Source organism: Solea senegalensis, linkage group LG1, assembly GCF_019176455.1.
Source record: "Solea senegalensis isolate Sse05_10M linkage group LG1, IFAPA_SoseM_1, whole genome shotgun sequence".
In the NCBI taxonomy this organism is placed as follows: Eukaryota; Metazoa; Chordata; class Actinopteri; order Pleuronectiformes; family Soleidae; genus Solea; species Solea senegalensis.
The window spans coordinates 3,492,178-3,506,487 of NC_058021.1; the positions used below are offsets into that span (position 1 = coordinate 3,492,178).

General features: G+C 41.5%; 1 protein-coding gene across 1 annotated transcript in view; it reads left to right on the forward strand.

The window, feature by feature from the left end:
- Positions 1–988: 988 nt before the first annotated feature.
- The window catches only part of LOC122775605 (contactin-associated protein-like 4), an 88,140-nt gene continuing 74,818 nt past the window's right edge, over positions 989–14,310 (forward strand). Inside the window, 1 exon segment of the mRNA XM_044035635.1 lies at positions 989–1,103. Coding sequence (XP_043891570.1) covers positions 1,019–1,103 — 85 coding nt within the window. The 5' untranslated portion in view covers positions 989–1,018.

The following is a 14,310-nucleotide window of genomic DNA, read 5'->3' on the forward strand; positions in this document are numbered from 1 at the left end:
TGTGTATGCACAGACTTCAAATTCCTGCCTCTTCTTGTTTGCCATCTCTCACTCTGCAACACACATGGCTTTGTCAGTGTGTGTGTGCGCGCCTCCCTCATTTATTCCAGCTCTCCACATGGTTTCTAAAAAAAAACCCTGCGGCAGAGAAGTCATCTACTTTGCGATCTTTTCAGAAACGACGAGGCTGGTGTGGCTGTCAATCTGTTGTGACTTACATGAGTCTGTGTTGGTTATGATTCGCATGCCTGTGTCCATCACAATAATTGCACTAATCTTAACAGATATAAACTGTGAGAGAAAATTCTAATCTTTAAGTTTAATTATTCACTTAATCTTATAAGCAGACTTGGTGTTAATTAGATACAAAATAGGTTCCCTCCGTAGATACTAATGCCGCTTTTCCACTACATGGTCCCAGCATGGCTCAAACTCTACACTGTTTGGTTGGTTTTCCATTACAATATAGTATCTCCTCAACGTGGGCAAAGGTCATGACTGCACGGCTGCATGAAACTGCCGTGGTTTCGTTTATTCCGTGTAACTGAATCATTAGAATCAGTGAATAGCTCAGTACTTCCGCCGTGACCGGAGCGCGGACTCCGTCTGACACCGTCACTGGAGTGGAATACAGCGGCAGTGTTTGTTTCTAGTGTTTTTTATTTGTATTGGTAAAAAAAAAGAACAATATCAAGTGGTGACCCCTAAAGGGAAAATAGTGTTGAAAATATTCATAATTTAGTGTTTAATAATTTAGTAGACGTACACGCCTCATGCAAAGTGGTGAATATAAACTTTATGAAGGATTTTCGGTGGGAATCAGCTGAGGAAGCACGTGTAATATTAGCTGCAGCGCCTCCCTCTCTCCCTCTCTCTCGCTGTCTAATTTGGGTGAGAGAGGAAGGAGATCTCACTCTAGGAGCTGGAGAGGAGAGAGGTCGAACGTCTCCCCTCCCTCTCTCTCTCTCTCTTTTCCACAGTCACGGGGACTTCTTTCTGTCTCTGCACTTGCATCATCATGGACGTGTGGACTAACAGAGTGTTTGGGATTATCATCGCTCAGGTTCTGCTTCTCTCCAGCTCGTGCGGGACAAGAGGAGAAGGTGAGAATATGCTGCTGCTGCTGCAGCTGTGCGCTCTGACACTTTTACCGCGGAGCAGATGGAGTGAGAGAGTGAGTGAGTGAGTGAGTGAGTCCGGGCTGAGTGCGTGGACGCGCACAGACAGCTGCCTTGTCCATGTGTGGATGGAAAAGCGGTCTCTCGTGAGTGGGTTTTCCACCTTTGCTTTGTCTAATGTGTTTAAGACTGTGCGCGTCACGGTTACGCACAAGCATTGGCGTTAAAAACAAAACTAAAAACCAGAGTTTAAGTCAGATTAGCCTGTGGGGACTAAACTAAACCTACATCGATTCGCTCCGTTTGGTTGCGTTTCATTAGCCGCTTATTAACTTCCAGGGTGAAAACCAGCGTGGGGGGTTTCATGTGGATCCTCCGCACGTACCGAGGATGCCTCCAGGAGCCTGTCCTTTTTAAAACAACACTTTCGTTTCCACTGAGAAGCTCAAACATCCACTGACACCGTGTGCGTAAAAACAGCCGTTTTATGGCTCCTTTGCGCGCGCACACACTCCACAGAGCAGCAGCATGAGCGTGAAGGCGCGCGTGCTTCACTGAAACAGAGATAAAGGTTGCTGGTGCGGCTGTTACACATATGTGTACATTTATGACAACGATGCACAATTAATCAACAATTAATTTTGAACTGAGATTGTTTCTTTGGCCAAGAACTTACCATTAAGGTAGATAACTTTCTTTGTAATAGCATTTCTGTCTTTTTATTTTACTTGAATAACACTGGAAAGGTAAATATTTGCTTTTTTATTGCTAATTAATAGAATACAATGGAACGCATTCATCAACAATAATCTTAATGGATTTATAGGTTTTTTCTCCGAAGCTATTCACTCACAAGGTTATCACATATTTCCTTAATATTGTGCCGCCCCACTGTGATGGCTGGAGATGAAGCAGAAGCTGCTGTTTTGGTTCATCCGTGTGTGCAGGCATGTCTGTCCTCCTGCTCCAGGGGAAGAGGGAGACTAATACAAACACACAAATGGAGAGAATACGGATGAAAGGGGGAGACACTGCCATGAATCTCACAGTGTAATGAGACATGTCTGCATGGAATTGAAGCAGATGGTTGTGAAACTGTTTTCCGTCCGTGGTTTTTACTCTCCTCTTCCACTGCTCCTCGATATGACACTTCATCTGCCCTTCATGTCTCTGCATTTCATTTCATCTCTATTTTTTCTCCATATGCCTCTGCTGCTCTTTTCTTTGTGGGATTTGAAAATGTCAAATAAGCAACATGCACAGAAATCGTTGTTGGTCCTGGCTGCAGGAGACGCAGCAGTTCACTGCGGGAGTGACAGAGATGGATTGTTTCTCCTGCACCTGGAAAGGTGAAGGGAGAAAGGAGTCGATAAAGGAAGATAACACGGTCAACTTTCCTTCCTTCCTTCTTTCCTGCAAAAAACAGACAAACAAAAATCATCTAGTGTCTAAAACATTTGAATCTGTAAAGTTTCTCCTCTCTGTCTGTTTTTTTCCCCTCCTCTTCCTCCTCCTCCTCCTCCTCCTCACCTCTCTCTGACTCAGACCTGCAGCTTTCTCTCATTCCCGATTCATCTTTCTGCTCGCAGTCGTCTCCTCCTGCTGTTTCTTTTACCCTCTGTCCTCCTCCCGTGTCCTACCTGGATCTCTGCCCTCCTGCCGTGTCTGAATCAGAGAGCTGCTGTGGTGTTGCTTTGCCTTTTCTTGCAGATTCCTCCTCATGACATTCTCTTTGTTTTCTTCATGACCACATATCACGTACATTTCTCTGTGTGCTCTTCCTCCTGCTGCTCCTTTCTCTCCGTCTCTGCTACTTTGGTTGTTATTTTCTCTTTTTAATTTGTGTCTACAATGACGGAAGAAAAAAAAATATTTAAAAAGATATAGACGGCTCACATGGATGCAGAGGAGGTGTCAACAGATATCCTAACAGAAGTCAATGCAATGCTTTTGCACACAGAGAGTTTTAAATCCAACTATTCTTTGTTTTTATCTTTTTTTTTTTATGCTAAGCTGAGTTGGCATTGGGACTAATGCCGTGTATCCACGACTTGGTCTCAGCTCTGCATGGTTTGGTTGTGTTTCCATTGCAATATCTAACCTCCTCAACGTGGGCGGAGTCATCACAGTGGCTGCATGAAACTGCCATGACTTTGTTTTACACGCGACACACAAACGGTTGTTTTCAGTGTAACTGAGTCATAAGAATCAGTTCTTTAAAAAGATTAGTTCAGTCATTCCGGAGCACAGACTCCGTCTGACACAGTGATGCTCGCTAAATACACCAGACTCCTCTGTTAAATATTGAGATTTTAGACATTTCCTTGCTAAATGTTGGAGATTAACCCACGTTTTCGGGGGTTGTTTAGTCTTTTTAGCTGATCTACAGTTCGGCACTGTTCGGCTGCGCCGGTACTATAAGAAGCATTAGGTACTATCATTAATAGAAAAGCAAAATAAACGTGCAGTGCCAGGGCGAGTAGAGTCGCGCTAGTGGAAACACAACATTAGTATTTAATTACTCAAGGACTTCAAGGACAATAAAGAATGCTAACTCTATTCTAAGCAGCAGCTTGAGCAGCAGCCGGTCCAATTCTTCTTCACGACTGTTGTGTTTCCTTTTTATTTTTGAGTACTGGTTTGTTTCTTTGCCTTTGTCTCTGTCGCTGTCTCACTTTTCTGTTTACACCGCCTTTGCCCGACCCAGCAGCAAACTCATCATGCACGGACCATAAACCACAGCAGCATAATAAGTTAAGTCTGCGGAGGTGGAGAGCTGAGCTTCACGTCTCCCTCCCTGCACTGTTCAGTATGGAGGTTGTACAAAATGACAACAAAGTAGTAATGCATATTTAAACAGCCACAGATGGTGCTCCGACAACTTGTTAGCCGCAGGAGTGAAGCGCTGGGTTCATGTGTCGAGATTCAAGGAAGTCGGTGTGTGAAATGGCTACCTGCAGGGCTGTAAAACCAGTGTGTGCCTAATCGCCTTTTGATATGAACAGCGTGATAGAGTCACTGTGTGTTTTGAAGCAGCAACTTGCGTGGAGAGAGATTAATGGAGGCCGATCAGCCTTGTTTTTTTTACAGAGACTATGGCGTGGCTGAAAGGTGTCAACCTCCTGACTCTAGACCGTGGCTAAAGACACGTCCGCATCACTGGCCTCAACCAATCATAAGTCACTCATAGCTGTCAGTCAAAAGGCCTCCACGGTTACACGCACACAACCACTGCATGGTCTTTGTTTCCTTTGCCATTATCGTTGACATGTTCTTACCACGGGCCGCACGGTTGGTGTTGTGGTTAGACCCGGGTTCGAGCCCCGGTTGGAACAAGGGCCTTTCTGCATGGAGTTTGCGTGTTCTTTCCGTGTGTGTGTGGGTGTGGGTGTGTGTGTTCTCTGGGTTCTCCGGGTTCCTCCCACAGTCCAAAAACATGCAATATGGGGATTAGGTCAATTGGACACGCTAAATTGCCCGTCTTGTTCGCCTCTGTGCGGGGCCCTGCGATGGACTTGAACTGTGCAGGGTGTAACCCATCTATCACAGCACCCCCGTCACCTTCCTGTGGAGGATAAAGCGGTCGAAGATGGATGTTCTCACAATAGTGACCCTTGCTTGGAAGCTCATTTTAGGGCCAGTTATTTAAACTAGAACAAGGAAACGCGATAATTATGTAAAATTGAAATGCGATAGTAGAGTTTTTTTGTATGTGTATGTGTACAAATGAAAATGGTCTATATCGCCGAGCAAATGACACACAACAACCTGCTATTTGTCTACAGGCTTCCCTCGAAAAATCCACTCAGGACTGAGGCAGAAAAGGCTCTGCTGTTGTGTTTGTTTCTGCACTGCTGTCAATCAAAAACCAGTACCGCCTTTCAGACAGTTCCTCCAATCATCATGCAGTGGTGTGGTCTACATGATACGTAGGTGTACCCATTACAAAAGAGCCAGGTTCTTTGTGTAACCACTTAAAAAATGGGCATCGATACGTATCAACACCGTTTTGGTCCGGTTAGTGACAGTGACAGTAGACCACACTACAGTAGACCACACTACACCACTGCTTACCAGTGTGAAAGCCCTAAGAGTAATGTTTTTCAGCTGCAGTTCAGTTGCACCATCTCCGCGAGTACGTCGGCAATGCAAAATAATTTACAACCGATGACATTTATGATGACATCGTTTAGATGAAACAACACAGAAACTCACTCACCTTTTATTGATAATTAAGATTTAAGTGCCTACTCTACTTTTTTGTCTTCTATTTCTTCCCTCACCTGCACTGTAGTAGTAGAAGCCTTTTCATGCATGCTTTTACATTTGCTGTTATACTGTCAGCAGCTGTGCTACTCTAATGTTGTGTCGCACATCTCTCTTGTCTCCTGTACAAACATGGAGGAGGCGGAGTTTATGACCTGCTCTGTAGCAAGCCACAAGGGGGCGATCAACATGATTTCATTTTTGGGGAACTGTCACGTCATCCTTTTTATACAGTCTGTGTATGACAGTTGCCTCTCTCCTCTCTCACATTACACACAACTATTATAACAATTTCTGTTGAAACTTTTAAATCGCTGCAGCCTTTTACCTCACATTCAGTTTGACCTTTGTTGTCACAGCTTTTAAAGATAAGCGGCCAAACGTACGTAGGTGTAAAAGTCCAGAAACTTTTTTTTTACATTTTCAAAAAGGTCGACAGCAATGTCAAATGTGAGTTTCACTGCATTTAAAAAGGGCTTCTTTTCACAGTAAACAAAGTGAGAAGTATACCATGAAGGGCAATTCCTTCCAGTCAGAGCCACACATGAAAAGTCAAGAGTTAAATGTTGCATCAGAAGTTTCTAACGTGATTTCATGAAACTATAGCACTAAATGTTGCAGTCAAAAGTTTTTCCAACACCAAGTTTCACTGTATGTCCTCGATGGATTGTTCCTTCTCCGTGCTTTTTTCCTGCGAAATGAGGCTTTAACCTCCAGGAGTCTGCTGAGAGATGCAGGCTGACAGGAAAAAGAAGCAAAAAAGGACTTCAAAAAGTTTGTCTATAAAACCAGCACCGAGATGAGCTGAGGACTTTAGCCGACTGCCACATCCCGTCTCATTTTCTAAAGCCTACGAAAGTGCTGCTTGTAAACACACGGCTGCACCTGAGTAACCTGCAGAACATGTCTCCTTGTCTTTGTTTGACTTTATCTGCTAATTAGAGTAAAAGATGTCTGTTTGAAAATGAGTACCTCTAATTAAGTTGCACCGAGGCACATTCAGGCTGAGGAAACATAAGGATTTGACACAAGAGCTTCAACTAACAGCTATTTTCTTAATGGATTAATCTGTCGATTATCGTCATGATCAATCGAGTAATTGTTTGGTCCATATAATGTTGATCAGTGTTTGTCAAACCTGTTAATTTCTTTGTTTTATGGAGCAACGAAACAAAAAGCAATCTTGTTTTAATAGTGAAAAAGCTTCACATCGATTCATCGAGTAACTGTTTCTGGTCTATCTGACACTATTTGACATTAAAATGCAGATCATACAACTGTTTTTTGCTCATAAATACTTAAATATGAGACCAGAATTTTGATCTGGTGCTGATGCTAGATGTAAACGCAGCATAGAGGAGTAGTTGCACGGTAAATATGAAGACATAAGCGAAATCAGTCAACTGACAATCGCTGTGCACGACACCAACATGGAACAAAGTTAATGTCCAACACTGATGTTTAAAGTGTAAAGTGAAAAATGAAGGATTATGTAGAAGAATAATGGTTCCTCAAGCCTCATGTTTTGTCCTTCCTAAAAAAATATGATACAATTTGATAAAATATAAAAACTGGTTCCACACTGTGTTCCTCTACAAGTCAACTGGATCTCATGCAAGTCAGATTAGCAGTTTGTCAGTAATCTTGCTGAAAGGCAACCAGATGGCAATGAATAAAGTTATTTCAGTTACACTTTCTGGCAAAAACAACCAGAGACAGCGGTTGCAACACTGACTTAAATTAATTTCTACATGAATTTCTTCATTCTTACACTTGGGCATCAATCGAGTGATTTTCAAAGAATAAATTCAATGCAAAGGTTAAATCCTCACTCGAGTCAATCTGTGAACATGTGGAAGAAAAGCAGCAGCTTAATGTTACTATGAAGAAAGTGAGAAGTAGCATCATTTTCTCATAGACCCTCAGAGTCGCCTCCTGATGGCCGTTTAAGAGAATACAATCTTCATGCGCTTCCACATTGGCGTCACTTTCTGGACACAACAGTCATGATCTATACACACTTTATGCTGTTTTTCATATCTCTGCACAGGCTTTAAGGTCAAACTCACAGAGCTGACTGCTGTGTTTGTGCCATGTATGTTGAATGTCAGATTTAATGAAGTGCAGTGGCCTGCGGTGTTTTAATAAGCAAACGTGAGGTCAAAGGTTATTTAGGCACATTAATATGAAGATGCAGCTGCCTGGAGTGAAGAGAGACACTTTTAAGCTGCTGCTAAGCACAGAACACATTCTCAGTGGAGGAGAAGACTCTGAGGTCCTTCATCAGCGTGAGGGTGGATGAGTGGTGGTCTCAGGGCAGCAGTAGTGGCCTAAATTATAATAAATGTACATTAAAGCTTGTAGGTGAAGTCTGAGTGATTTTGAAATGAACGTCCAATGCTGCAAGTTCATTTGCATTAAATTGAATGATAATACAAAAAAGAACATTAGTGCATTCATGTGGAAGAAACGTTGAGTCCACTTGCTTTTTCACATGCCAAAGTTTATTTAGAGTTTCCAATTAAGCAGCGCTTGATATTTGTGCCATAATTATTGTTGAGGACGATAGAATCAAAAATGAAAGATTTTACAGCTAAATAGAAGAATAGTTCATTCCCACTGGTCAGAAAACCCATTAAAACCCAAGTTTAGATCTGTTTTTTTGTTGTTTTTTTTTTAATGATTTTAATTGGCACTCACTCCTGGGCTTTTACTGGCTCCATGTGGGATTGGCATCAGTGGGAACTCAAAACCCGGGAGAATGCATTCATTTCTCTTTCGTCTGCTTCAATTTTGGCATGAATGCAAGATTTCTGGGGCAAAGCTTCAACACGCGTTCAACTTCTGACCTTTAGCCGTTAATGTTTGGAGCAAACTTTGCTTTTCAAACGACGGACGGCGAGAGGGAGTAAAAGAAACCACTGTGACATTATTAGTGACGTTTCACAACCACTGTATCTCTGTATCCCAAGTATGAAGTCGACGATGTTTTCTTTGACTTTACAAACTATGAGAAATAACATGAATTTTTTTATATATATATATATATATATATATATATATATATATATATATATATATATATATATATATTTATATATATATATATATATATATATATATATATATATATGCAACCTCGTTACAGCGTTAGTGTTAAATGTCCATATACACAAACGTAAAGTAAGGAAAATAAAAACCTTCAATTTGTGCCATCAAAAACAAAATTCAATATGTTAAAAGTATTTACCTGTGTTCAAAAAAGTGTGTTTATGCTTGTTTATTACATGACCCTTTTAAGTAAGATAACAACCCCTGGTGCTAGTATGTTACTTTATTGATTTCCTGTTGTATGTTATCTCTGTACACTCTCACTTCACCCAAAAAGGTGTGTATTTCCTGTATTATTACAGCGATAATGTCAAATTTATCCAAGCATATATGACAGAAGTGTAGCTTGCTTCATGCTCGTCGGTGATGTCACAGTTCATGCACGGGTGACGCAGGAGAAAGGTTCCCCATTGGTTGAAAAATCCTACGTAATCTCAAAATGTCAGCGTCAGAAGCTTCAGAGAAAGACGTCCTGCATTTAAAATCCACAACACAACGACGGGAACAAAGTATTTATTTCCATCTGTCACAAACCAATAAGTGGCCCTTTAAGCATTTATTCTTCCTCAGAGAGGCCTCCTCTTGTTCATCATTGTTCATCAAGACCTCCCTCCACACATCATTTGGTTGAGCGCTCTGCCAGCGCCGGGGGCAAGGTCTGGCTGAAGCTGTTTATCGTCGGGGGGAATTGAAGGTGCTATAATACGTCATGAGAGGTTTGTCCCTCTCGCAGTAACTCAGCGTCTGTGCAGCTCGCGCCGCGCGTCCCGCTGCTCAGTGACGTGGTGATTTAGTGAGATAATACTTAAAAGGTGAACAGCGCCCAAAAGGAATTAGTTACCAACCTCCATAAATACACGGACCGTGACACAATCTCCAGATTTATCACGTTCACTGCGACGGAGCGGCAGATACACGAAGACCTGTCACTTAAACGTCCGCATGAACCGTGGACCATAGTGAGTCCTGGAGAGAAATGCTTGTTTTCCTGTCTCACATCCACATCATGTACGTCGGTGGCTGGCAAAGTTTAGAGCAAATCAGGGTCAAGTTAGAATCAATACACGGGGGCAGCTCCAATGAGACACAAGCTGATAATTAATACATACAATTCAATCCCTTGCAGGTGCTGTCATGGCAGGAATCAAAGGGTTTCCATCTACGAAGTCATTCATCATATCACTCATCATGCACAGATGGAGGGTAGAGATGGTTGCTTTCACTTTCTCAGCCATCATCTCTAGGTGTTCTCTCTCTCCCCTGCCGTCTCTCTCTCTCCCCTGCTGTCTCTCTCTCTCTCTCTCTCTCTTCTTTTTTATCTGAGCTGATACACAGCAACTTGAGTGTGCGCCATAATCATACCCTAATGACAGATAATCTCAAGAACACTAAATGACTTTAATCCCTGCCTTAATGACAGATAATACCGCCACACTCCTGCTAACTGATTTGCCGTCATCATCATCATCATCATCATCATCCTTAGGTGTTGAAATGATGTTGGTTCCTCTGAGTCCCAAAAAGGAATACATTTTTAAAGATTTTAAGCCTTTAGTTCCATGTTTTTGTCATGATTCCGTCATGTTCTTAGACAGAAAACCCCCCAGAAAATATTAATTATGTTTAATGTACTTTATAATTAACCCTTTAAAAAAGGCAGCTGATTATTGTTTCTTTTACCCGGTCCATACGACATATGCACTTCAACATGACAGATAAAAAAACGATCTGCATCTAGAAGAGCTGTCCATACTAAAATTCCTTAAAACCACGGTTCTCAAACTGTGGTACGTGTGCCACCAGTGGTACTGGTGCTTCCTCTGGTGGTGCTAGGAAGAAAATCAGAATGACTCTTCTCCTATATATACCAGGGTATGTGAATTTTGACCAGAAGGAATGAAAAATAAATGAAATAATAATAATGATAATAACAAGTAGAGTCACCTTATCTCTTAATCTCTCTAATCTTATTTCACTATACCAGTGTCTGCAGTATATGTGAGGAAGAGGACGATGGTGAGAGAGTAAATGATAAATGATTAAAAGACTTTAAATGAAAACTGAGTAGTGCGAATGTCTTTACCTCAGTTGTGGTACTTGCAATCACGCTGAGTTTCTCAGGTGCTGGAGACTGAAAGACAGATTCAGAGGTTTATTATTAGACCTTCCTCTGAAGGACTTGGTAATGTAAACGGTGGCAGCTCTGGGTGAATATTAGGGTTGCTTGATTAAATCTCACAGCTCATGAACAATCCCTCATCTCAGCCAGGGTTAATCTGGTCCAAAAAATGCCGAGTCTGGGGTGAATTCAGCAGCCAATTTCAAGTTTGACAAAGCCCTGTCTAATGGAGAATGTATTACTGATCAAAGAGGGGGTTGGTGGCACTGAGGAGAACATTAACCTGTGAATATAAACTATTGGTTAGTAAATATGTGGTGAAACCTCCCAGTCCTTGATGATTCATTACAGGGCAGCGTCAGTGTGAGCCGGGATGAAGGAAAAAGGAAAATAGCTGTGGGCAAATCCCCGTCATCTTTCTTCTTTAATGTCATTTATGGAAATGTGTGCAGGCAAAGTGGAGCCATGAACGGGTTTTGATGAAGTCAAGGTTACAGAACCAGCATAAATCTGGATTTATTCACCCAGGAACAGGTAATGCCCGTATCCTGCTCCCCATGTTTTCATAGGGTTTTTTTAGGTTTCTGTGTGAAAATTGAGTTTTTGACTCCCTGCTCCTGAAATGACCCCGGTGTATTTCCTGTTAAATGTTTTTGGTACCAAGCAACAAACTGTCTCAAGGCTACATGGGTGGTCATTTGGTTCAAAGCTAAACATCCATGGCTGTAGATGTAAATGCTTCTTACATTCCCAACACACATTAGTAAAGACTGGTCAGTCACAGAAGACTGGGGCCAACTGACCATCAGAGCTGAGCGGCCTTTTTTTTAGTAGGATAGCCGAGACTTAAGGTGTAGTTTTTCATAGAGAGGTTTAAGACAGCATTGCTAAAGTATCTGCAAACTCTGTTGTCTTGAATAAAGTTAAAGTTAGTTTTTATTAATCCCCTTAGGGAAAGTATTCCTCTGCATTTTGACCCATCCCAGAATTAGGAGCATTTGGGGGTTGGGTACCTTGCTCTGGGGGTACCCCAGCCCTTTTTGGCCGGGTGGGGATTTGAACCAGCACCCCTCTGGTTACAAGTCAAGTTCCCTTTCCACTTGGCCACGGGCTGTCGCATCAGAACGCCCATCAGTTGCCAACTCCACTGGTTTTTATGTTTATAACGTCAGTTTTATGGTCTCAATCGCTGCTTTTGGGGTTTTCTTTGTTGGGCACTTTGCAAATTACACTCCCATTTAGAGTGATTCCCAAACACGGGTGCGCAAAGTAACGTAGTGAATATGCAGTGAAATTGGAAGCAATCATAAAATGATGTTTTCTTTGAACTGAAAGAAGAATTTAAGATCATTTTCACTTGTCTGAGCATTTGCATGATGAAGAGCTTCTTACATGCCTGCCTTATCTGGGTGATATACATATATTATAAACTTTTTTTGCCTAAACGAACCTAATCTCAGATTAAGGGGGGTTTCTGCAACCATAGTTAATGTGCGACATAAAGTTGAGGCCACGATAAAGAAGTGAAACCTCTGGTTCAACTGCACATGTTATCCATGCACAGCCTCTGAACATGAGAACCTCATTGAGGTTGTGCTACATGGCTACAGGTCAAATGTCTGAAGGGGTTCGAGACTGGTATAGACAATAATGTTGAGTACGTGCTCGGGTGGAGGATGTTGAGTGGACAAGGTCTCATACGTCCCCCCCGCAGCTCTTTTCAATATGGTTATTAAAATAAAAAAACAACAACTTACAGCTTGCACCATTCATGTAATGACCAGAAGACTGCAGTCCATCCATTTGATATCTGGAGCTCCGGAAAGGTACAGTTATTTAAAGCAATTCATCCAAAGACATCCATCATGTGAGGTTGTCACCATGATTGGTGATTTGTTGCTTTGAATTCTGGCTCTGCTTCCATCTGTGGCGGTCATGATTGTCACTCTCGTGTTGAGGGATGAAGTGGAGGAGGTTGTAAACTCTCTGACACTAAGCGATGGTGCCTCACACTCCTCTGGGGTTTCCTGTGTTGGACTCTGCTCGGTCAGTCAGAGAAGTAGTTAAAGAGCAGAGACGTCAGCATCAAGGCTAACAAGGCTAACATTTCCATTTGTTGCAATGAGTGTTTTCATTATAAGGATGATGCCTATTAAACTTCACAAGTTCAGAAATAACTTAAAAAGTGCAGTTCATCGCAGATGTGTCGAACTGCAGTTTAAGCAGTGTTGTATGTCAAAGTCAAAGATCCATCCTTAGGTACGAGGGTCTTTCCAAACTGGAAATCCTATAGATTCCAAGATTGCCTTCGAGCATTTTGGAAACAGGATGATAAATGAATGTTGTCGAGAAGGTTTTGCCAGCAAACTATACAAGTGTCAAGGAAAATAAAGCAACATATACCCAAGATATGTATTATATTCAAAATTCATAGATAGGGTTACAAAGGGGCAGAATATTTCTGTTAAATTTCCAGAAACTTTCCATGGGAACTTGAGTTTGGGAATTTTGGAAATATTATCTTATATAATATTTGTCACAAGCAGACGTATGTAAAATAATATAATTAAACAAACATGACACAGATTAATTTGTATGTATATATATGATATTCAACAGTATTTGCATCAAATCTGATTGTTTTATTATGCTACAATATTTACCAACTATATTGAAGTGCCCCAACCTTCAATTTAGAAAATCTCAACTTAATTAGTTAATTAACTCCTTTTAATTCACAGAAATGCAGATTTATTCCCATGGAAAGTTTCCAATTTTGAAAATAAGATTGTGATTATGTAACAATGCACTTGAATCCTTAACATGTCTGTTATATGGTTGCATCGTTTCATAATTGATTACTCAATAAATGTTAAAAAGCCCACATTTGGAAAGGGGCCGTCCTTTAGTGGGATGCATTTCTATTTGACTTAGATAAGATATGGAAGTGAGGACGCTCTCCACCGCACACCTGTCGAAACTCGTCAGGACCAGTGACCTTTGACCTTCACGGAAACTTCTCTAAAACATTGGCTGCTTTTGCCTCATGTGAAGTGTGTGAAGATTTTCACCAAAAATGGAATAAAGTGTCCCCAGCTGCTCCTGTGATGAAGAGGGGAGGAGGTGTCACCACCTTAGTCTTCCCCCACATTAATGCAGAGCGTGTTTACTCTGCACCCGGTCGTCTAGATTTTCCACCTCCTGTCGTCGTGGGGGATCAATCGCTCCGTGGCCGTGTCATCTGCAGTTTTCTAGCAGATCGGTTCAAAAAAAAGTTTGTTTACAGTGAAACCAATGTGCGACTGAGCAGATTCATCTCAGTGGGAGATGAGAGTTGTTGGTAATTCTCACACTGCTGGAATAACTGACACCGAACTTAGAAATAAACAGGGCAAAGGCACGGACGGAGTCAAAAACACTGTTTAAAGCATTATTATTCATCGCTATTGACAAGAAGCTAGAATGTGGACTGCTCTGCAAAGGCTTTGACTTTATTTACATTCCAGTTCCATTTATAGTACCTTTATATGAGGACTGCACATAATTATTATCTTTTTGTAAAGTAAATGTGTAACATATTCTATATATGTATACAGTACCACCTGGTAACTTGGAGAGTTCACTTCATTTCTATATTTCCTAAGAATTTAATCTTTATATTCATTGTTTAATTTCCACTTTAAATCTGAACCTCAC